The sequence below is a fragment of the Budorcas taxicolor genome, chromosome 2, assembly GCF_023091745.1.
Source record: "Budorcas taxicolor isolate Tak-1 chromosome 2, Takin1.1, whole genome shotgun sequence".
NCBI lineage: Eukaryota > Metazoa > Chordata > Mammalia > Artiodactyla > Bovidae > Budorcas > Budorcas taxicolor.
The window spans coordinates 66,342,552-66,366,844 of NC_068911.1; the positions used below are offsets into that span (position 1 = coordinate 66,342,552).

Genomic DNA, 24,293 nt, shown 5'->3' on the forward strand with positions numbered 1-24,293 from the left:
GTGCTCAAACAGGGTTTCTGATTAACTGTAACTTCTGTAGTTTCTAAAATATATTTTCTTTGCTAACATAGTAAGTATCAAAATGGTTTTGAACCATTGGTCCTTTTTGATTATTCTGTTGTGACCAGTCGCTAAATACCACCTTCAACACCCATGGCCCCGACTGTGATCATAGAGAACAGAAGGTGAATCAGCAGACAAAATCCTCACAGGATCCAGACAGACTTTACATCACTCCTCATCCTCCTTCTCCGTGCTATAGCGTGCTTGTATAACACCAGTGCTTGTATAACATGTAGATGAAACTGCTTACAGCTAGAGGGAACCAGTTGGAAAGTTCCACTGTAAAAACTGTTTTCAAAAGTAAATCGCAGGATATTGGCTTGATTTATCACCATTTTTAAAACAAAGAGAAAATCAAGCTCTGAAAGAAATTTTAAATGCTTAGTTCCACTCAACCAAGGTTTTTGTAAATGTAACCGTATTGTGCGTCTTCATACTAACTGTGACCTATGTATGAGTGCTTTGATGGGAAATAATCTCATGTATGGGTTTCCCCTGGCCACTTTGTCACTACTCTTTTTCAGGTCCATACATTCAGAGGGCCACACTGGTGTGAATACTGTGCCAACTTCATGTGGGGGCTCATTGCTCAGGGAGTGAAATGTGCAGGTAAGAGCTCTTCCCTTTTCTCTTTATTGAGTAACACATGAAGTTATACGGAATAACTTACGAGGATACTGGCTGTTAGGCACATAAAATGGGCTGAATCCCTATTTGCTCTTAACATGCAGTAGGCCATTGACATCTCAGGCATCCCCTTTGGATATTGATATTTTATCTGCCTTAACCTTCCTGTACTTAATGAGCAGCAGTCTGGTCCATTAAAAAGAGGGAAATCATCTTTTTCAGAAAGTCTGATAAAAGGAGGTAAAAGTAAGGCAGTTAAATTTGCCTTGCCTTTGATGTTGCAGTAACTAAATTTGTAAAAATGAATTTTTTTAAAAGCAATGTACAGGGACCTATGATTGTTGCCTTAGAAACTGAATTTTAAAAAGCTTGTTAAGCTGAATTGTCCTTACTAAGTCCTTACTAAATTTTGTGAAATCAAATTGAAGCTTTAAAAACCTGTGAATTTATCTTCAAAGATGATTATCATATTTTGAAAAACCACTTAGTCACTGATACTTTGTTTTTGATATTTTGAAATCTTGAATTTGCCGAATCCTTTTTATAACATATGACCATAGTATTTTAGGTTTAAATTTAGAAACTTGTAAGATTTCCACATAAATAATCAACTCAGGGATTTATTGAAATGATTTATGGAATAAGTGTTACTGAAATGACGTGAAATTCATTTGTATAGAACAACTATACTGAGTACTGGCCGTTTACTCAGCTGCTCCAAATTTTGGCATAGACTTAATAATTATTTGTTTCAAGTGTGTGATGTTAGGTCATAGAAGTTTCTGCTATTTAAATTTTAAAGCTAAAAAATATGTTCTTACGTGTTTTTTTTGCATGAAGCTTAACTCTAAATATGTATATGAAGAGTAAAGTATTTTGAAATGGTAACTGAAGTAATTGTCAAATTTAGCACTGTAAAAATCCACATTTCTTTTTTTGGCATGATTCTTAATGGAATACTTTTGTTGTCCATTATGTGCAGAAACTTCTAGAGTCTGATTTTTTTATTTCTCAATTGCATTTTCTTTGAATAGCAAGGTAAGTATTCATTGCATGTGAGCATTCCAAGTTACCCGCTCCCCCCACCCCGCCCTGGCCCCCCACCACCTTCAGTTATGACTTCCTTAGCACCACTAAGCATGATAAGGTTCCAGGCATATGTCACTAGCCAGATCCATTCATGGACTTCCTGCCACATTTAGCGGTAAGAATTCCCCATGCCTTGACTTTGAACTGTGCAAAGGTGTCCTTCAAGGAGAGCCTCAGCTCAGAGCCAGTCTAACTCCTCCATCATCCTAGAGGACTGACAGCCCCATTTGCAGATTTCTGCCCAGAGAATAAATGAGAACATTCTCTTTCCGGCTGGTGGTTGCCCAGACTCATTATGAGGAAGCATCACTGGGAAGACTATGGTTGAGCCTTGAACTGGAGGGGACCGCAGTGGAACATAGTGGTGTAGTTACGATCAACCAGGTTGTCGTGGTGTTTCAAAGGCAAATGACGTACACTTTCCAAAGCACAGATCACCTGTTCAAAGAATGATGGTCTTGATAAGCCTGGTTTGCCTTTATGACATAACCTTGACTAGCTGAGACTGCAGTGGTTTTTAAACGCTTTATGACTGTCACTAACTCAAAAGCTTTTCTTTTACTAGAGTGATGATGTGTATCATGTATGTTTTGAAAGAGTGAAGGCCATCTACATGAGACTTCTGAGTTAGCTATTGGCAGAAAACTAGCACCACGAATATGAATAATTTTTGGCAGTATGCTACAGTCCAAAATCATATTTGAAAGAAATGTTTTGGAATGTTTATGATAGTAATAATGTGAAGGAAAAGAAATAAAATGATTCATCCCATCCCATAGGCACTGACTTAAATAGCCTTTTCTTTTTATTGTGAGTAAAGGTCAAGAATGTAAAGAAAAGTTTATTGGTTTTATGTTATATCTTGCCTTCAAAAGCATTATATTCTATGTGATTGGAACTGTATTACTGAGCTGTATAAAACAGGTCAACCCAGTTTTTAAATGTGGAAGGTTGGGATTTGAATTATTCTATGACTAATTACATTTAGATTGACAGTGAGATTCTTTCATCTAAAATGGCTCATCCTCATTTTTGAGCCATCTACTTTATTTAAAACAAAATGCAAAGAATTAATAATTTAAAGAGAGGGAGAACTATGGTAGGGTGAACATTGGCTGCCCGAAAATGTCTGCTTCCTAATCACCAGAACCTGTGCCCATGGCATAGGTCTTGCCTTTCATGGCAAAAGAGACTCCGTGACCAAGTTAAGGAATTTGAGATGGAGATGGGGAGAGTCCTGTGGATTGTCAGAATGGGCCCAAAGCAGTCATAATTGCAACAGTCCCTAGAAGAGCAATACAGTAGAGGCTGATTCAGAGAAAAGATACAAGCACAGACGCAGAGGTCAGGAAAGAGCAAAGATGCTCTCCAGCTGGCTTTGAAGGGGGCCATGAGCCAATGAATGCAGGTGGCCTCTGGAAGCTGGAAAAGGCAAGAAAAGAAACAGATTCTTCCCTGGAGCCTCCAAAAGGAACACAGGCTAGCTGAGGCCTTGATTTCAGTCCAGTGAAACTGATTCTGTACTTCCGACTTCTAGAACTTAGATGATACACCTGTATTGTTTTAAACCACTGAGTTGATGGTAATTTGTTACAGCAGCAATAGTAAACTAATACACTAGCCACTAAACATTAAAGCTGATACTTCCAAAGAAAAATGGCTTGCTTACAAGTTGTCAGAAAAGAGATGTATTTATCTGCTTTTGACAGCTTGCTTTCTTCTGGTTTCTTTTTTTCCAAAATCCACCAAGGCAGAAGAGAGCCTGTCAGGAACTTTTAAAGAATGTTTGGCAAAAGGAACAATTTTGTATCCCACCACCCTCTTCTTTCTTTTTAAACATTATATAAAGTGTTGGGTGGTGTTCCAGTCACCAGACTGGCAGCCAATAGCAAGCAAGCTGTCCCTTCAGGACCAAATACTGTAGGCTTGCTCAGCAGCCCACACAGACAAGGACAACCGAGGGAACAGCAAGGGTAGGCATGGGCCTGCAGTCACTGCAGACATGCTCTCCAAAGCCCCACAGTCGGCGTTAAACATCTCCGCAACCACAGTCTCCCTTACTCTCGCCTTCTTTAAAATGAGTAAAACGACATTGCAAGGGACCATCTAACTGCAGCTTGGGAGCACTGCTCCTCCTACTAAAACAGTTATGAGGAAAGTAAGTAGCGTTCAAAAGTTAAGGGCAAAGGATCATTGTCGTTCAGATAGAATAATATTACAAGACCATTTTTCCTTTATGAAATGTAAGCTTATAGGTTAAAGTAATCTATTATTATTACATAATCACTGAGATCATCAAACATCCCTCTCATTAAAAAGACCATTATTCTACCAGCATCCCTGAATTGTTTTCATTTAGCCTGCCCAGAATATTCTAAGAAGTTAAGCCGGATGATAATTGTAAATCAGACACATCAGCTTAGTGTTTGTTATTTAGGAAAGTGACTTCATTTTTCCAGTGTATCATTGTCATTGCTGCCAGCCCTCAAAAGGAAATAGCAGCAGTTCTTTCCTAATAATAAAATGTATTTATTGCTTTGTGTATGAAGCACTTAACTCTTAGCTTGGAGAAAGGGAAGTAATGTCTTTTAATTACTGCTTTGATTGTATCTAAAAAGTTACATTTGTCCTTGTAATCCAATGAGAAATTGATCAGACTTGCCTAAGACTTTCATGTAGCTCCTTTTATACATGAAAGCAATATTTTCATAAATATCCCCCAAAACAAAATATTCTTAATTTTGCTTGTGAAAATAAGGCCTTCTGATGCATGTTAAAAATGGGCTAGTCCCACTATTCTGGGGTGGTGGTGGGGTCAACTAAGAGGCATGTTTAAAAACTTCTATTTGCAGTTATTTAAAATGGGGACACTCATAGAAAAGAATGAATCATTACCTTTCTTTTCAAAACACACATTAATATTACCCCTTAATCCTGTCAATAGAATATAAATATCAGCTATTTATTTCAAAAAAATAGGTTTCTGTGCTTTTTAGATATAAAACACATTTTTTTGATAGAGAACTCAAGCCCAGAAAATCTGACAGTAACTTCAAGTTAGTAGTCTAACAGAAATACTTTATAAGGATAGGATATGTTTTGAATTTCTCATTCCTCCTTTCTTGTGTTTATCCTATGCTTATTAACTTGAAGAATTGGGAGGGGACAATGTGGTTTAATTGTAACATAAAAATAACCTGCCAGGCCAAGAGATGCAACAAATGAAATAATCTTTTATGGATTTTTTTTTTCATTTATAGTGTAGAGCTTCCCTGGGAGAAATGGAACTATATAGGAGTTATATGACTTTAATAAATAAGTATGAAAACCAAATAAAGTCTTAATGGCAAACTGAAATATTGATATACTGTTAGTCCCTGAAGCAGCAATTTTCAGAGCACGCTCAGAGCTGGTATATTGCACTGTGAACTTAAGGGTATAAAGATGCTTTATTTTAATGACTTTGCCCTATCCTTTGGTCCTCTGAAGGACTTCATATCCAATCCTGCCAAAAATTTGGCCTTTGAAATTTCTAAAATTGAGCATAATATATTGTCCCATAGTTTAATCTTATTCAGATAGAAGAAAGAGTATCAGTTTAGGAAGCATTTCCATCCTCATTAAATACCTAAATCAGACCATAGTCATCACTTTATCCAGTCTTCAATGAAATACAAATAAATTAGGCATTTGCTGATGTTTAAAATGAGAGGTAAAAGGAAAAAAAGTTAATATCAGACCATTAGTGCCATTCAGATATTTTGGTATTCTGTGGATACATTCAGAATTTACTGTTTCCTTTCTACTGGATTTCCATTTAGAGTTTATAGTTAGGAAAGAAAGTGACAAAATAAGATATAATAGGTAGGTTTTATCACTGCTTTTTAAACGTCCTTGCCAAATCACGTATTGATACCTATGTAACAGTAAAATACAGCCGTGTCTTTTAAACTTAAATATGTACAACAAATAATAGAAACAACACACATTATTGAATAAAAGGTTGAAAATAGCAAATGCATCTTCAGCCCTGAAAATAATAACTCAGCATACAAGGTGTACTGCTAGTGAAAAGTGATATATATCACTGAGTGGGAAGAGCACAGACTAGGAATTAAGAAGCCAAGGTTGAAATCTCCTTTCTGCCACTTTCTGGCGGAGTAACTGCTGAACAAATCCTTTAGCCTCTCTGAGCTTCACTGTCTTTGTGAAATGAAGACAGTGGGATAGGTTATTAATACCAGCCCTTTCCAGCTGGTTCTGTGACTTCTGTGCACATACTTAAAGCATTAAAGTAACTTAAAGTACCTCAGCATTATTTTTAGATAATGAAGCTCTGCCGACTTTTATACTTCTAAAATACTGTGTAAGAGTTTTTCCAGTGCTAGACGAGATGAATAAATAGGCTTTGTTTTATGCCTCACAATGATGATAACAGAAGACCCTGACAGAATATGTATGTCAGCTATCAGAAGACTGTGAAAGTTCAGTATAAGAAGGAAGGCTGGGACTTTCCTGGTTGTTCCATGGTTAAGCCTTCTTGCCTTCCAACGCGGGGGGTGCAGCTTTGATCCCTGGTCAGGGAGCTAAGTTACCATGTGCCTCAGGGTCAAAAGACCAAAACATAAAAAACAGAAGCAAGATTGTAACAAATAAAAGTATTTTTTAAATGGACCACACTAAAAAAAAAAAAGGGCGGCTGATTAGGGACCTCAGGACTCAAAGAACTCAGAAGTCAGTTGCCTGGTGGTATTTTGGATTTTTTTTTAAACTCCTGTGTATCCCAGCCTGAGCACTAGAGACACCCACAAGTCATAAATGCCAGCAGACACAAAAAATAATCCCAAGAACTGGCTCTTCCTAGGCAAAGTCCTGGGAAAAGGGCAGCTGAGCCAGATAGAAACCTTTTAGTGCATCGGCATTCTCCAGGTGGACACCATGGCAAGCCCACATTGCCCCCTCCCCCGGCCCCGTGGATGCTGCAGCAGAAGCCTGTGGGTAGGTACCTGTTTTCCACCCCACTCTGCAGTAACAGGGTTGTACTTCTCTCCTGTGAGTCTTCGCCAACCATCCTGCAGGAAGAAAGTGGTACCCTTCCTTGGCTGAGCCTCCAGGTGGAACCCTGACTTTCATCCTCACCCTCTGGTAGAAGTAGCACCGATTCAGCCTAAATCTATGGGCAGAGCCCTGTCTCCACCCCTGACCTGCAGTAATGAGGCAGCTGAGACCACGATCAGAACTCTGTCTTTAGTACCCACCGTGCAGGTCATGCAGCACAGTACTCCTCCCCAGCCAGGCATGGAGGCAAACCAAGACTTCTTCTCCGCCCTGCCGTAATGACTAGGACCTCTTCCCTGCCCAGAATGTGGGGTAGAGTCCTGCCATTTGAATAACATACAAGTTTGGTGGGCGAAATAGCACTGCAAAAGCATTACAAAGGCTTTGTAAACTAGGTTGACATTTGAAACACAGCCTATGTAGTGTGCCAGGATGTGCATTCTAAATCTAAACAGGTTAACTGCCTGCTAAAATTGAAGATTTCAGTAGGGACCACACAGTCTTATAACACTCAAAATATGAAGTTCAAAATTATACCTCATTACCAGCAACCAGGAAAATCTCAACTCAGATGAAAGAAGACAATCATAGATGTTGGAATTATCTGATAAGGAAAACAGCGTTTATAAAAATGTTACAAGAAGCTATTAGAAAGACTCTTGAAACAAATGAAATATAGGAAATATCAGAAAGAAATAAAGATATAAGAAAGAATTAAGTAAGTGGACGTTTTAGAACTGAGAAATTTATGAACAAAACACCCACAGGATGGGCTCAGTAGTATTGATAGATTGGATATGTCAGAGGCAGGAATCCATGAACCTGAAAAATAGATCAGTAGAAATTATCCAACTCAAATGAGAGGTGAAAATAGATTTTAAAAAGTGAACTGAGCCTCAAAGACCTGTAGGACAGTAACAAAAGATTTTACATTTGTGTTGTTGGAATCCCAGGAGAGGATAATAAGTGGGAGGGGTAAAGATATTTGAGAAATCAGTGGCTGCAACTCCCCAAATTTGGTAAAGCAGTCAGAGAAAAATGATGTAGCTGCTTGGAGGTACTTTTCTGTAAATGAAATGTACTAAGAACTGTGTAGATGAGGAAGCAGCTATGACCCCAACATCCAAGTCCTTTTCAGGACCTGACATTCACATCTGACAAACAGAATTGGCCTAGAGGTCAGCCTAGCTCCCGACCCTAAGCAGATCATGACAGTGCCATTCAAGGAACCCTGGGGCACTACCTAGGAAAGGCCCCTCAGAGTTATTTCCTTCTCCTGAATAACAACAGAGAAATGTACAGCCTCACATTAACATAATAATAGAACCTAAGAGTAGATCCAATATTAATGGATAAATACTATTATTATTCCCATTTTATATAAGTCACAGAAAATTGTAAGTAACTCACTCAAAAGCACACAATTAATAGATCTATCTCTAAATTATAGAAGCTGTCTCCAAACATTAAAACGTTGAGGGGAAGTGAGGTCTTTGAAGTGGACATTTTACCACCAATTTGCTGTATGATTGAATCAGAAATCTTATTTATATCTAATATAGATTAAAGAGAAATTTAGGGTTTGGGTCCTGGACTCATTTGGACATTATTTGACTATGTAGACCAGTGTTGGGTCATTTCTTCAGATGGCACACTAGAGCTCCTATCCCTGGCAGCCTTTACATACTTGAAGAAGCAGCTGCTGTTCTTTAGTGATGGTGATGTTGGGACACTATCAGCACTGCCGTGCCATCTCCGGTGCTGTTTACTTCCAGACACACACTTGCAAAGACCCAACTTCCCTCTACACCAAACGTGTCGTTTCACTTCAGAGATGCTCAGAACATAGGACTTCCTCCCTAAGAGTCACCACAAGCCTTAAGTTCTTTTGTCAGATAGGCGATGTCTACATATTTGATGAAGTAGCAATTTCATCTTTAAGCCATGGCTGATTTTCCTTGTCCCTGTTGACCGTTACTGTCGTATGTAACTCGATTGCAACTTTACCGAAGGTCACGATGATGGTCTAACATTCTACAATATGCAAATCACCTGGACTACACTGGCTCCTTCATTCTCATAACAGTTCTGTGAGGTGAATGTTATGCTCCCCTTTCTGCCCAAACAGTAAGCAAAACTGAAGCTTACCCAAGGATCACAGACAGTGGTAATGGTAATGGTTTTCAAATCCACTGTGTGCCAAGTCACCTCAGTCGTGTCTGACTCTTTACGACCCCATGGATTGCAGCCTGCCAGGCTCCTCAGTTCGTGGGATTCTCCAGGCAGCAATACTGAAGTGGGTTGCCATGCCCTCCTTCAGGAGATCTTACTGACCCAGAGATCAAACCTGCGTCTCTTGAATCTCCTGAATTGGCAGTAGGGTTCTTTACCACTACTGCCACCAGGGAAGCCCCTAATCCATTAAGACCTGGCTATAAACTGTGTGTACCCCACTCGAATTTGATTTACAAGAGGTCAGGGTCAAGTTTTCATGAGCTTAAAAACAAACAGGTAACATTTACCCAAAACCAGAAAGACAAAATTTAGTTAAATTATTCAGGGTCCATGTCTCCTAAGTCTAATGCCATTGTGCTCTTGAAAATAAAATGTCTCAAAATGTTAACTAGAAAATATTTGGACTCTGGCATTTTAGAATTTATAACCCAATAAAATGACAAAGCACAGGAACAACTTCAGTAGAGGCAGTATGGTATAGGTCTTAAAGTCGTGGACATTACAATCTTTGTAGGCTTGAGTCTTGGCTCCACAATGTACTAAATGCTGTAGGTAAGTTACTTAACACCTGTGTGCTTGTTTCATCACATTTATAAAAGAGAAGAATAATAAAACCTGTTTTATAGAAATTAGTGAGCGTAAATAATGGAAAGCACTTGAAATAGTGTGCTTGGCATTAGTAAGCTGTTGATGATAGCAGTAACAAATAATAACTATAGCTACTTTTAGCTATCTAGATGTATTCTATATCATCATACGCATATATTTAAAGAGCTATGAATATATATAAATATGATCAGCATCATTTTAAGAGGGCCCTTGGATAATCTTTACTTTTGGGGGTTCAATTCCACCTCAGATTTGTTAAAATGCAGTTATATCCCACATTGAATATAATTTTTATGTAACTTTAAAGAAATAGATAAATCTTTAATTGGCATAATATTACTTTTTGTAGACATTTAATTGAACACTTATTAACTTTGGTCTGGGTTGGTATTCTCTTGAGATCATACAGTGAGTAAATGATGGAACATGAGCTGGAATTCTGTCTTCTAACTTAAAATTTTCCAAAAGAGAGAATGAGAGGAATGTTCCCCTCACTCTGCTGGCTGAAAGCTAGTCTTTAAACCTAATTCAGGTTGAAGTGTCTTGCCAAAATAAACACTCCGGAACACTCAAAATTCTGAAAATAATAATGAATTTTTCCTTTTAAAATTCTTTAGATTGCGGTTTGAATGTTCATAAGCAGTGTTCCAAGATGGTCCCAAATGACTGTAAGCCAGACTTGAAACACGTCAAGAAGGTGTACAGCTGTGACCTGACGACACTCGTGAAAGCCCACATCACTAAGCGGCCCATGGTGGTGGACATGTGCATCAGGGAGATTGAGTCTCGAGGTGAGGCGCTTCCCGCGGGCTCAGAGCAGTCCTGACTCCCTGCACAGCCAGGCTTTCTCCTGCAAGTTTAGGGGGAATGGTTTCAGATAACAGTCTGAACGTCTGAAAGCAGTTAGCAAGTAATTAACCAACATGATTTCAAGGTACACTTAACCAGTTATAAGAAATAAGCTTAAAAATATATTTATGGATGATGCTTCCAGTCTATAAAACTTGATATGTAGATGCCAGTTCTTTTTTTAGTTTTTATACTTTTCTTAGGTCCAAAAAGCAAAGAAATAAATGCTCTGTTTAAAACAGGCCAAACAACCAAAAACCAGAACTACGCCCTAATTAGTCTCTGCCACTTTGGAGATAATTGCTACAGGCCTATTAATATAGTTTATCTCAGTCTTCTCTTATGTAAAAGAATTTATGGTATAGTAGTGGTGATGAAATTATTTCCCTTAAGACTTAAGGTGTTTGATCTAGTTAGACAAAATGATGAGCCAGATTACAGATATTCAGGTCCCAGCAGGTCAGAATTAAAGAACTGTGAGTAAAACGATTTTATTTTAGGAGAAAAGTATGAAGAGGTTTCTAAACATACATATTTCTAAACATATATATTTCATCATTCTTCCTGACGCATTACTTCCCCCAGCCTGAAGTATGAAAAGAACTTAAAATCTGAGGAAAGGCCGTTACCCCAAAGAGACTAATTAGTTTCCCTGCTCTATCTTTACAGGTCTTAATTCTGAAGGACTGTACCGAGTCTCAGGATTTAGTGACCTAATTGAAGATGTCAAGATGGCTTTTGACAGAGGTGTGTTTTCCAGAAGGTTCATTAACTTAGGACAATAATACTCTACCCAAAGAGACACAGTTTCTTATTTTATTCTTTCCATTGTTTTTCTAAATCACTAATTATTATTATGCCAAATAAAATGACTTAGCTTATAATTTTTATAATTTCTGTATTAGTTTTAAGTATTAAGCTATTAAATTTCAGGATGAGAAGTGTAAATATTAACTATATTACCAATATTTGAGCCTCCAAGGCTGGTCCATGTTCACCAAAATATATACAAAGCAATTAAATTTACCAGAAACCATGAAAAAAAACAGTGGAGGTGGGTGGGAGAGGAAGGAATCTAAGTCACTACAGAGCTCAGATTTCCCAGGTCTGTGGTGGCCGACCTAACTCTGCCTGCTGTGCGTGCCTCCCCAGCATCTTGTCATCCAAGTTCAAGCTCATTAATTTTCATATAAGAAATCTAGGGTTTTGACCACATGTGCTAATTGGCTTACTTCCTGAAAGCTTTACTTCTGAGTTAATATGATCTATTTGGTAAAAAAGGGAGAAGCTTTGTGAATTTTCCTGTAAGTTGGCATGCATGCTTAGCACTTCCCAGCTAATTGACTGTTGGAACGGTATTATATGGTCAAAGTAGTCTTCTCTCCAACATTGTTATGCTGAAATATTGTGTTAAATCTCCAGTATCACAAAACTGCCAAAATATGTGGATTTGAAAGACCAACCAGAAAAAAAAAAATTCAGGCTCGTGTGTTGGGGCAAGAATCTGAGAGGACCTAAAGACCTTCTGGCATCAGACCCCTCTGTGGTAGGAGGGGCCCAGCCAAAGAAAAGCTCAGTGAAGCTTATTTTCTTTTAACATTTAAATTAAGGTTTTGTTCCCATGGTTCTCCGATTTATCTTTGTGTTGAGCACTGGAATAAATGGTACCAAAGAGCTGTAAGCTTGAATATAGGAAGTAAAAAGAACAGGAGTTGTGATCATGAAGAGACCCTTTTCTTTGCAAGTACACACTTCTGGTTCCATCACACTCCTCTCCCATCACAGACCTCTAACAGCCAATAGAAGTAGAAGACAAAATAAATGAGATATTATCATCAACACAGTAAGAGGAAATCTAGGTCAGTCCACATATTTGACAAGATTGAAGAAGACGAGGTGAAGAAATGGCATCGGGAACAACCCTGAATCTAAACAAGATTGAGTGTTAAGAGCCATTTCTTTTTCTCCAGAAGGTAGCAACTGATCAAGGCCATTCCCAGCCACTGGCAGTGGGAGATTTTGCCATATAACCCCTCCTTTGTTGCTCCTGGCCACAGTTTCCTCTGTTAACATCTCTCATTCATATAATACAGTCTGTTATCATTGTGAGCCAACATTGATGTCAATACATTATTACTGACTAAAGTCAGTACTTTACATAAAAGTAAGTAAAGTCGCTCAGTTGTGACTGACTCTTTGTGACCCCATGGACTGTAGCCTACCAGGCTCCTCTGTCCATTGGATTTTCCAGGCAAGAGTACTGGAGTGGGTTGCCATTCCCTTCTCCAGGGGATCTTCCCAACCCAGGGATCGAACCCCGGTCTAGCATTGCAGACAGATGCTTTCCCGTCTGAGCCACCAGGGAAGGCCTTTGTGTTGTACAGTTCTATGGTTTTGGGCAAATGCGTAACATCACGTATCCACCATTGCAGTGCCATACAGAACTTTCTTTACTGTAACAATCCTTGCACTCCACCTTGTTCTTCTTCCCCTTCCTCCCCTCAATGCCGCTGATCTTCTTACTGACTCCATAGCTTTGCCTTTTCCAGACTGTCAAATAGTTGGAATCATACAGTATGTAACTTTTCCAGACCAGGCTCTGTTACTTGGCAATGTGCATATAAAGTTCCTCCGTGTCTTTTCATGGCTTGAGAGCTCATTTATTTGTATCACTGAATGATACCGTTTTTGTCTGGGTATCCCACAGTTTATCGGTTCACTTATTGAAAGCTACCTTGGTTGCTTCCATGTTTTTGGCAATTGCAAGTAGAGCTGCTAGAAACATTTGTGTGCAGGTTCTTGTGTGGACAGAAGTTTTTAATTCCTTGGGTAAATACCAAGGAGTATGATTGCTGGATTATGTGGTAAGTGTTTGTTTAGCTTTGCAAGCACCTGCCTGCTTTCTGAAGTGGCAGCTCCTCTTTGTATTTCTGCCGGCAACCAGCGAGAGTTCCCGGGGCTCCCCATCCTTGTCAGCATTTGGTGGTGTCGGTGTTCCGGGTTATAGCCATTCTAATAGCTCTGTAGGGAAGAGGCTGCTTTTTCAACCTTAGAAATCTATTATAAGCCAAGTGGAATAAAAGAAATTAGTATAAGATCTAGCTCAGAGTAGAAACTAATTAAATCTTTAGTAGATGAAAATTGAGCTGTTTTAACAGAGTACTAAGTGCAGGGGAGGGCAGAAGGGGTCACCCTGAAGGAAGGACAGCTTTCCTTAAGAGTGTTAAGGCCCAGCAAGTTTAAAATATTCCTGTGTTTTGTAATTTCTTCTCTTGTTATCGCAACACTCTAGAGTTTTTGTTTTGCTTCTTTCCCTTCTCAATAATTCTCCTATCCCCAGGGCTCAGGCAAGATCAAACATTATGGGAACCCAGGGTGAATTGAAGGTGGCCTTTTGTGCTGGGTCTTTTATAAGTTGGGAGGACTTCAGTTGTTATTTTTCACATTCTCTATGTTTATTTTAAAAAGAAAGAAAAAGTTACCCCACAGTATTCCTCTAGGAATTCTCATGAAATTTTAAAATATTTCTGTTAACCTCAGTCATCTTCTACTATCCCCCTCCATCATAAATTGTGGAAGAATAAATAACTTTAGAATAAAAAATTCAGGTTGTCGTCCACAGAAAAAAATACACGTGTATCAGCACAGTGAATTTGGTGTTTAAAACTGAAGCATTATGAATCTTTAAAAACTGTACAGAAATGTTATTTGTTAAAAGTGCTATGAATCCAGATATTTACTTTTGTTTCTTTTAACATCCTTCAAAGATGGTGAGAAAGCAGATATTTCTGTGAACATGTATGAAGATATCAACATTATCACTGGTGCACTGAAACTGTACTTCAGGGATTTGCCAATTCCACTCATCACATACGACGCCTACCCTAAGTTTATAGAGTCCGCCAGTAAGTATGAAGGCATGTGCTTGTAACCTGACAAATTGTCTCTTCTAGGTAATCACATCTCCTGTTTTTTTTCCTCTGAGTATATTGAATGCATTTTATGAAATATTTCTCCCGGGCCTCTCTCCGTGGCTAATGTACTCACAAGAATTTTGAACTCTTCTCTAACATAGATTATTTATGACTTCTACCATCAGAAGCATCTTTGTAATGTGTAACCTTTACTTTCCAAAGTAAGGCTTACACCAGTTCTCCTAGACATGAACAGTAGTTTTGTAAAGTAAAATAAAAATAACTAGAAAAACAAAATTGAAAAAATATCAACTATCTATTGTTAGATTCAGCAAACACAAAGATTACTCTGTCAGACTGCTATAAAATATATAAATTCTTACCTTCAGTTTCTGTCCTTATCCTGTGACACGCCAGTAACAGTTTGCAGACTGGCTCAGGTTCATAGATTATACTTTAAAAAGCTCTGTTTTAGAGCAAATGTTAAGAAATAAAAGTTTTAAAAACTTAACTTTTAAAAAGTTAAAAAATAAGCTCTAGTTAAGATGAAAATGAGAAAAAGCAAAGGCCCATTTGGAAAATTTTATTTATGGTGCAAAAATCATACCTGTAGTTCACACTTGTTTTTTTTTTAAAGAAAGGAATTCTTAACAGATTTTAAGTGTTGGCATTACCTTTTTTTTTTTTTCTGAAAAGATAGGCTATTTCCGTCATTTGCTCTCTCTCTTAAAAACCATATGTTGTCTTGATCTTTAAGTAATAACATCACTTCCTTAGTAACACTGATTTGCTTTCTGATTTTGGAATTTCATGAAGTACAAACTTTCTTTGTTCTAATTTTCAGTTTCCCTTCAGAGCTCGTGTTGAGAATTTTTGTGGTTAGTTCCATGGAGCCCTGATTCCTCGCGGGTCAGTTCAAGCTCTCATGTAGAGAACAGCTGTGAGAATTGCACTGATTTTTTTATAAGCATTCATGTTAGAAGCCACAAGACTCTATCTCTTCCATGGGAATTCAGGATGGGTTCAGGGCAGATCATGAAAACTGTCTGAAGGCGCTTACGGGTTCTTGTTTGGTGGGGCACAGGTTTGCTCCCAGAGAGAGAAATCACATAACCGCTAATCTGGAAAGCACTTGGCACACACCTGTGCCATGAAGGGCTGCTTAAACCTTGGTCTACCCCAGTCCCCCGGACAACACGGGGGCTCCACTGCACAAAGTTTCTGTCCCCATGTGGCTTGGGAGTAACACTGAAATGTGACTAGCCCGTGGGCATCCAGTTAGCAAGGACAGAGCCAGGTTCAAACCCCAGTTCTGAATGCTGCTGCATAACCCCTTTATCTACTTAGAAGAAAAATCTAAGCTCTCCGTATGGATTTTAAGGCCTTTCACCCCTCACTCCCAAATTACCTCACTACCTTTCCCCATATCTACCCAAGCTACTGAGGACCGTCTCCTCTCTTTATTATTCTTCCAAAGCATTTGTCACCATTCTTGGGTTTGTGTCTGAAACAGCCCTCCTATTCAGCGAAGTCAGCAAGCTCCCTTATGTCACCCCTTAGAGAGCTCTTGAAAGCACATCGTAAGAAACTTCCCTTAATCAAGGTAGAAAATCCATTTCCGTCTAATATAAGACTGTTTGATGTGTGACACCAAAAACCCTGGCATAATGTTTACACACAATATACATGTTTACGTGTTTGATACTGGTATCAAAGAGTGTGGAACAATGTGTCCTTATGACATGTCTTTCCTGGTAGTAAAATCTGTTTCTTTCTTCAGACTCATAGATAGAGCCTTTCTCTTTCTGTATTGATAGATAAGGAAAATGAGAGAAGCTAAGATGTATAGGACATATTCAGTGCCAGAAATGGTGCTGGGCGCTTTACACCCATGATGCTGTTTTAGAAGAAATGAGACGTTATAGGTATAATTGTCCACGGTCACATGGCAAAAGGGGGTTGCCCTGGCATTCAGATTCACATCTGTCTGACTTCAAAACCCTGGCCCTCTTCCCTCTGCACCTGCCTGGCTTCCCTCATGGAACAGGGAACAGAAGGATTAAGAGGAGGAGGAAGACACGAGGGAAGGGGTGGAACCCCTTTCAAACAGAGCACAGAGCTAACTCACCCTTCGCGATGAGCTTTTTTGTATCTCAGCCGTTGAAACAACCGGGGACCAGGTTCTTCAGGTCTCAGGTATCTCTGGCATTTACTAGAAGCCCTTGCCAATAGCAACCACAGCAATAAAGTCAGAGTTCTTGTTAAAGCTTTCCCCTGCAACAGCTGTTTGAATGCTGCTCTGGCAGCCTTCCCTGGAGAAGCTGCTGGTTGAAAGCTGGAAAGGAGTGGTTACAGAAAATGAGAAAAGGATTCAAAGATGGAGAAGGCCAGGGCATCCCAACCAAAGGCTTGAAGAGCTTCATAACCCTTCATTCATAATCCACTGTAAACTCTCTTATGAACCAACTTGAAGCCTTGGTCTCCCTGGTGAAGAATCGGTACCCTACAAAACAGAGGCCATGCTCAGTAACCCAGCACGCATCACAGTGGAAAGAGCACTGCCATAGCTGAGCTCTGGGTCGGGCTGAATGGCGAGACCATCTCCTGGCCAAGGAGTCTAAGAGCTCTTCCCAGAATATCTCAGAAAAGTTACATGACTCAGTATGTAACTGTGAGTGAGTCAGAGAGAGAAAACCCAGGCTTCTTTGTCCTCAGCGATTTAAAATGTGCTGAAGCGAAGTCTGGAAAGAGAGCTTGCTGAGTTTCCCCGTCAGCTGTGCCACTGATTCACCCCTTTTGCTTGCCTAAGTTTTATTCTTCTTGGATTTGGATTTCTCTGAAGAATCAGACAGTACTTTCATTCAGAGAGCTTGTAACTAGGCCTGATACATGTCCAGAGTGCTCACTTCCTGCCGCTACAATGTCCACACCCACATCCCCAAATCCTCCAGACTTTTCCAGGACCTCTCAGCTGCAGGCCACCTTTCTCCCTTCGAGTCGCCTCACACATAGATGGGCCTCATTCACAGCCTCATTCCTTCCTGCCAAGGTTATAGTTATCTCTGGTCTTCCCTACTCCCTCAGGTGGAGGGGTCCTCTCCTGTTTGTATCACCGCAGTGCCCAGTTACATAAAGGTTTAGTTGCTAAGTCATGTCCGACTCTTGTGACCCTGTGGACTCTGGCCCACCAGGCTTCTCTGTCCATGGAATTTTCCAGGCAAGAAGCATACTGGAGTGGGTTGCCATTTCCTTCTCCAGGGGATCTTCCTGACCCAGGGATCAAACTCGAGTCTCCTGCATTGCAAGCGATCTCCTCCATTGCAGGCAGATTCTTTACCAACTGAGCCACCAGGAGAAGCCCAAAATAATAGTGCTCAAAAACATTTGTTGAATGAGTAAACATAATTTTATACTAAGAACCACAGTATCTTAGCATTTTTGGATAATCTAAGGGGTCGTGTAACTGGACTTCTTTCTCCAACACATTCTTTTTTGTTGTTGTTTGGGTTTATTTGTTTTTTTCAACTTTTTATTTTGTATTGAGGTATAGCCAATCAACAGTGTTATGATCATTTCAGGTGAACAGCAAAGGGACTTAGCCATACATATATATGTATCCATTCTCCCCCAAACTCCTCTCCCATCTCGGTTGCCACATGATACTGAGGAGAATTCCATGTGCTATAGAGTAGGTCCTTGTTGGCTATCCATTTGAAATACAGCAGCACCAACACATGCTCTTTTAAATACCCTGTAACTACAGGAACGACTTACCTGGTGGCTTAGTGGTAAAGAATCTGCCTGCCAAGCGGTAGACAATTAAACAACAAAAAAAAGCTAAGATCACTACTTCTCCAGGCGGCCCGTCCACTGGTAGACAGATGTCCACTGACAGAGGCGCCAGGAATCTGCCAGCTTTTAACTCCCCGCCATGGGCAGTGATCCCAGTGTCCCCCTCTCCCACATGCAAGTCTTTCATATACTTCAACAACTGATGGTGACCTTCCATCTCTGAGTACATTCTGCTGTATCTGTCTCACTCTTAAATCATGCTGTGGTTTTCTTGGGGCTAAAGGTTTGCATTCTCTGAAAAATTGATCATGGGTAAGATGTTCAAGCTGGTTTTAGAAAAGGCAGAGGAACCAGAGATCAAATTGCCAACATCCGCTGGATCATGGAAAAAGCAAGAGAGTTCCAGAAAAACATCTATTTCTGCTTTATTGACTATGCCAAAGCCTTTGACTGTGTGGATCACAATAAACTGTGGAAGATTCTGAAAGAGATGGGAATACCAGACCACCTAACCTGCCTCTTGAGAAATCTGTATGCAGGCCAGGAAGCAACAGTTAGAACTGGACATGGAACAACAGACTGGTTCCAAATAGGAAAAGGAGTACATCAAGGCTGTATATTGTCACCCTGCTTATTTAACTTATATGCAGAGTACATCATGAGAAACGCTGGACTAGAAGAAACACAAGCTGGAATCAAGATTGCCGGGAGAAATATCAATAACCTCTGATGTGCAGAAGACACCACCCTTATGGCAGAAAGTGAAGAGGAGCTAAAAAGCCTCTTGATGAAAGTGAAAGAGGAGAGTGAAAAAGTTGGCTTAAAGCTCAACATTCAGAAAACCAAGATCATGGCATCCGGTCCCATCACTCCATGGGAAATAGATATGGAAACAGTGTCAGACTTTATTTTGGGGGGCTCCAAAATCACTGCAGATGGTGATTGCAGCCATGAAATTAAAAGACGCTTACTCCTTGGAAGAAAAGTTATGAGCAACCTATATAGCATATTCAAAAGCAGAGACATTACTTTGCCGACTAAGGTCCATCTAGTCAAGGCTATGGTTTTTCCAGTGGTCATGTATGGATGTGAGAGTTGGATTGTGAAGAAGGCTGAGCACCGAAGAATTGATGCTTTTGAACTGTGGTGTTGAAGACTCTTGAGAGTCCCTTGGACTGCAAGGAGATCCAACCAGTGCATTCTAAAGGAGATCAACCCGGGGATTTCTTTGGAAGGAATGATGCTAAAGCTGAAACTCCAGTACTTTGGCCACCTCATGCGAAGAGTTGACTTATTGGAGAAGGCTTTGATGCTGGGAGGGATTGGGGGCAGGAGGAGAAGGGGACAACAGAGGATGAGATGGCTGGATGGCATCACTGACTCAATGGACATGAGTCTGAGTGAACTCCGGGAGTTGGTGATGGACAGGGAGGCCTTGCGTGCTGCGATTCATGGAGTCACAAAGAGTCGGACACAACTGAGCAACTGAACTAACTGAACTGAAGACTTAAGGAAAAAAAGAGAAATTAATTCTAGAGAAGAATCTCGGTCAATTTAATATCAGTATATTCAATTACATTTTGCCATTTGTTCCCAAATTTATATTTCTGGTCTGGCCCTCTCCCTAAACCCCAGATCAGTCTATAGTCAGCATGTTCACTTGGCTATCTGAAAGACATCTCAAAAGCCACTCTTGATCTTTCCCCCAAACCTCATCCACCTGTGATCTTCCCCATCTCAGTTAATTGAGGCTCCACCCTTCCAGTTGCCTAAGCCCAGATTTTGGCCCATTCTTGATTCTTCTCTTTTTCATACATCCCTCATCAGAAAATCCTCTGGACTCTGCCCTCAAAATATGCCCAGAATTCAGCAACTTCTTATCACCTTTGCTGCACCACCTGGTCATTCCTCACCTGGGTGTGTGTGATTATGACCTGAGCCATCTTTCCGGTTTTACTCTTGCCCTTCCATAGCCTGTTCCCTACATGGCAGCCAGAGGAGTGATGTGGAAAATGTATGTCAGGTCATGACCCTCCCTCGTGTAGAAGCTTCCCGTTTCTCTCTATAAATGCTGTGCTCTTAAACTAGCCCCAGCCCATGCCGTGATGAAGCGCCTTCTTACCTCTCTGACGTCACCCCCTTCTTCTCCCCTCCTTGCTTCGGCTCCTGCAGCCGCACTTGGTTCCTCGCTTTTCCTCAAACGTTGCAGGCACGCTGTCCCCTCAGGCCCTTTGCACGGCTGTTTCTTTGCAAGGCTTCTCTCTGCATGGAACCATCTTCACCCAGATCTCCATGGAGTTCATTCCCTCGCTCCCTCCAAGTCTGTACTCAAGACCTTTTTCTCATTAAGGCCTATCCTGACCATCCCATGTAATACTGCCCCCTCTCAGCCCTCCCAGTGTTTCTTATCCTGCTGATTTTTTCCATAGGAATCATTCTAATCTCGTAAAAAGTCTAAGATAGGCTATTCATTGTTTATCGTCTGTTGCTTCCAGTAGAAAGTAAGCTGTCTGTGAGCAGGGAATTTTGCTTGTTTGCTGGGCCACCAACACTGTCCTTAATTTCATACTATCTCAGGATTCTCCTTATAAAGATTAGCTGTAGAAGTTAAAAGGAAACTTACTCTTTTTTTCAATTTCCAGAATACTGTAGTTTCAAATTAATTAGTCCAATCATAAAATCTATAGCCAAGTAAAAACTAAATAGTAGTTTTCTATAGTAAATGGAATTTTCTTCTCTTAGTTCTAGAAATTAAATGATTGAATTTCAGTATATGAGGTGTTACAGCTATTATGAATTGGCACTTTGAACCTTGAAGTCCCAAGGTTCAAAGGCTATGCATTATTTATTATAGCAAAAGGCAAACAACACATCTTTTATTGCTGAGAAATGAACCAAGAACTGTGAGGAAACTGGGCAGAAATTGTAAAACGGCTAAAGTTTCTTTGAATTAAAAAACTTTAATAAGTGTAAAATTTACCACATCTGCTCTGCCAATCCTAGAAACTTTTCAAATTGATCTTATATTAGTTTTTACATGACTCCAGTACATTGCCATTGAATTAGCTTTATAAATTAGAAGGGATTCTTGGGCTTGTGTCTTAAACGTTATATTCTGGTTAGATGTGGACTTCCAGCATTTCAAGGCTGCTAGCCAACATTTGGCGGAGAAGGCAATGGCACCCCACTCCAGTACTCTTGCCTGGAAAATCCCATGGGCGGAGGAGCCTGGTGGGCTGCAGTCCATGGGGTCGCTAAGAGTCAGACACACTGAGCGACTTCACTTTCACTTTTCACTTTCATGCGTTGGAGAAGGAAATGGCAACCTACTCCAGTATTCTTGCCTGGAGAATCCCAGGGACTGGGGAGCCTGGTGGGCTGCCGTCTATGGGGGTCACACAGAGTCGGACACCACTGAAGTGACTTAGCAGCAGCAGCCAGCATTTAAAGGCATTTGCCCTGACACCCAACATTTAAAGGTGCCCCATCTTCCTCATGTTTGGGTTGAAGCAGGAATGTGTTGTGGTTCTCTTTTTGAGAACACAAAATTCCAAAGATATCTATTGTTTCTGAATATGGAAGTAACTGATGGATTAAATGCACTCTGTGACCTGAAAGGAATGTGACTTTTTGGCCAACAGAGAACTAAAATATCTAAATGAAGATGCTGAAAGATTTTCAAAATATCGTGAACGGTGCAGCGTGGCTTCAGTGTGTCTGCAGTGCTCGAAGATGGCCTCGTTTGCATACGTGTTTTTATCCTTGCATACATGTGTCTGAGTTTTTTAAAGTTACAGCCTATACATCCAATTTTCATAGTTAACAGACCCCAGGACCCTCAAGTTGAAAACACTGGGTACCCTCCCCAGAAGTCCAAGGAAATGGACTTGCCACATGGACACTAACCTTTTGGAAGTCTGAGACTTGAACCTTAAAAATTATTTTCCAAAGCCATGGGCAGTGACCTTGTCAGTTTCAGAAGATCACCACAAGAATAGAATTAAATGAGCCATTTGCACCAGTTGTCTGTTAAAGTTTCTCTCCTTGGTATTCATCTTGCTGTTACAGAAATTATGGATCCTGATGAGCAATTAGAAACCCTTCACGAAGCACTGAAACTGCTGCCGCCTGCTCACTGCGAAACCCTCCGGTACCTGATGGCGCATCTGAAGAGGCAAGTTTCCAACTTGGAATATACTTGTACCACATCCAGATGTTACGAATCAAATGAAAGCAAAGGTGAAAAAGAGGTCAGGTGATCTGCCGTAGAATGAATAAATACATAGCTATCTTGTCTCCTGGTGTGAAATCACATGTTGAGAAGGAAGGCTAAAAATATTCTGTAGTATAATATGGTATGCAGACTTGATTCTTTCATAAATGGAATTGCAGTTCCAGTATATGTTTGCAGACATGTTAGAAATACCAATATTCTGCCAAGGACATGCATTAATTTTTGTGGAAAGGGAAAAGGTTGCAGCTATATAAAGACACTATCATTAATATAATAAAGCAAGAATGAAGCAACTTGCAAGAAAGCTCAGTTTTCTTATGTCTTGCTCCAAAATAGGCACTTCAGACTTACTATTTTAGATTATTGAATTAATGTTGCCAGCACTGAAACCTGCTGTAAAAAGTGATGGAGTAAAGAAAGGGGTAAAGAGAGGAGTGGAAAATAAAATATTTCAGTTACTTCTGGTTTAATGTTTTAAAGTGATGGATGGTGAGGTCGCTTTATTTCCCGGCTCGGTCACCCTCCATCTCTCCCAGATGAAGCAAAGTTTCCAAAACTATATGACCAAATTTTAGTAGTTTTAGGGTTCCCTGATGTAAGACCAATCAGAAGTAAACAAGCAAAAAAACCCGGCAGCACTTGACATCTACTTCGTACACCTTTAGGTCCAAGTTACCCAAAAGTGAATATTTAACTCATGGTGCTTTCAGAGCCTCTACACGCTCTCCATCTTTAGAAGCACCGCAAGTTAAAACTTTTAATATGCTTATAACTTCACTTATAAATTCAAGTTTGCTGCATATGTGGATGCAGTTAAGAATGCCACATTAAAACAAAGCAATAACTCTCAAATCATGGCCTCTGTGCCCTTGCTGTAGCAATAAAAATTATGAAAATACTTAACACTCCCTGATAAGGTTGCTTACTCTGAGCCGTTTCCTATTAATACCACTACCACTCTCCCCCTAGATACTCAATAAACTATTCAGCTTGCAAAAACTCTATAGGAAACAAGATCTCACCAAAGTGGAGGGAGAGCTGATGGGTCATCAAGATGACCCAGCCCCTTCCCTGCAGCTCTGGGCCGTGGCCGGAGAATCCACAAATAGAACAGAACCCACTCAGGCCAGCACATCCACTCTGGCTTCAACTCCAGGGGTCACCAGAAGTGTAAATTATTCCTGTCATTTACTTTAAGGAGTCAGTACTTTGAAGCTGAGAAATAACCTAGCAGAAGGGTTGATCAGTGGACACAACCCACTTTGAATCTTGTTTTTGTTTTAGCGCTCCAGCACAACAAAGACCCCCATGCCCTACATGAAGTCATCCTCCCTTGTATCTTTTCAGAGTCACCCTCCACGAAAAGGAGAATCTGATGAACGCAGAGAACCTTGGGATTGTTTTCGGCCCGACACTCATGAGATCTCCAGAACTAGACGCCATGGCTGCCCTGAACGATATACGATACCAGAGACTGGTGGTGGAGCTGCTTATCAAAAACGAAGACATTTTATTTTAAATTTTTAGCTTGAAGGAAAAAGGAAATGTTTTACAGATGAAGGAATGTTTTATAGTAATTTAATTGGCTCTTATAGCTGAATTATTTCTTGGTTAGAAGTTTGGGCATATAACCAGATTAAAATGAAGGAACCTCCCATTGTTTTCATAGCACCGCTCAGCTGTCCTTGTAAACAGTGAACACACGCTTTCCAGTTCTAGTAATCCTGGGTGTTTATCATGTTCAGAGAAACTCAAGCTATTGCATGATTAGCCCCCTGTTTGGCAAGGGAACCCCATACAAAGGAGACACCAAGCCTGCACCG

At 40.2% G+C, this 24,293-nt stretch overlaps 1 protein-coding gene across 1 annotated transcript in view; it reads left to right on the forward strand.

The window, feature by feature from the left end:
• The window catches only part of CHN1 (chimerin 1), a 208,006-nt gene extending 184,017 nt beyond the window's left edge, over positions 1-23,989 (forward strand). The window contains exons 8-13 of the mRNA XM_052662504.1: positions 588-672; positions 10,299-10,472; positions 11,200-11,277; positions 14,298-14,435; positions 22,305-22,410; positions 23,818-23,989. Of these exons, the coding sequence (XP_052518464.1) occupies positions 588-672; positions 10,299-10,472; positions 11,200-11,277; positions 14,298-14,435; positions 22,305-22,410; positions 23,818-23,989 (753 nt within the window). The remainder of the gene's footprint in view (positions 1-587; positions 673-10,298; positions 10,473-11,199; positions 11,278-14,297; positions 14,436-22,304; positions 22,411-23,817) is intronic.
• The last annotated feature ends 304 nt before the right edge of the window (positions 23,990-24,293 follow it).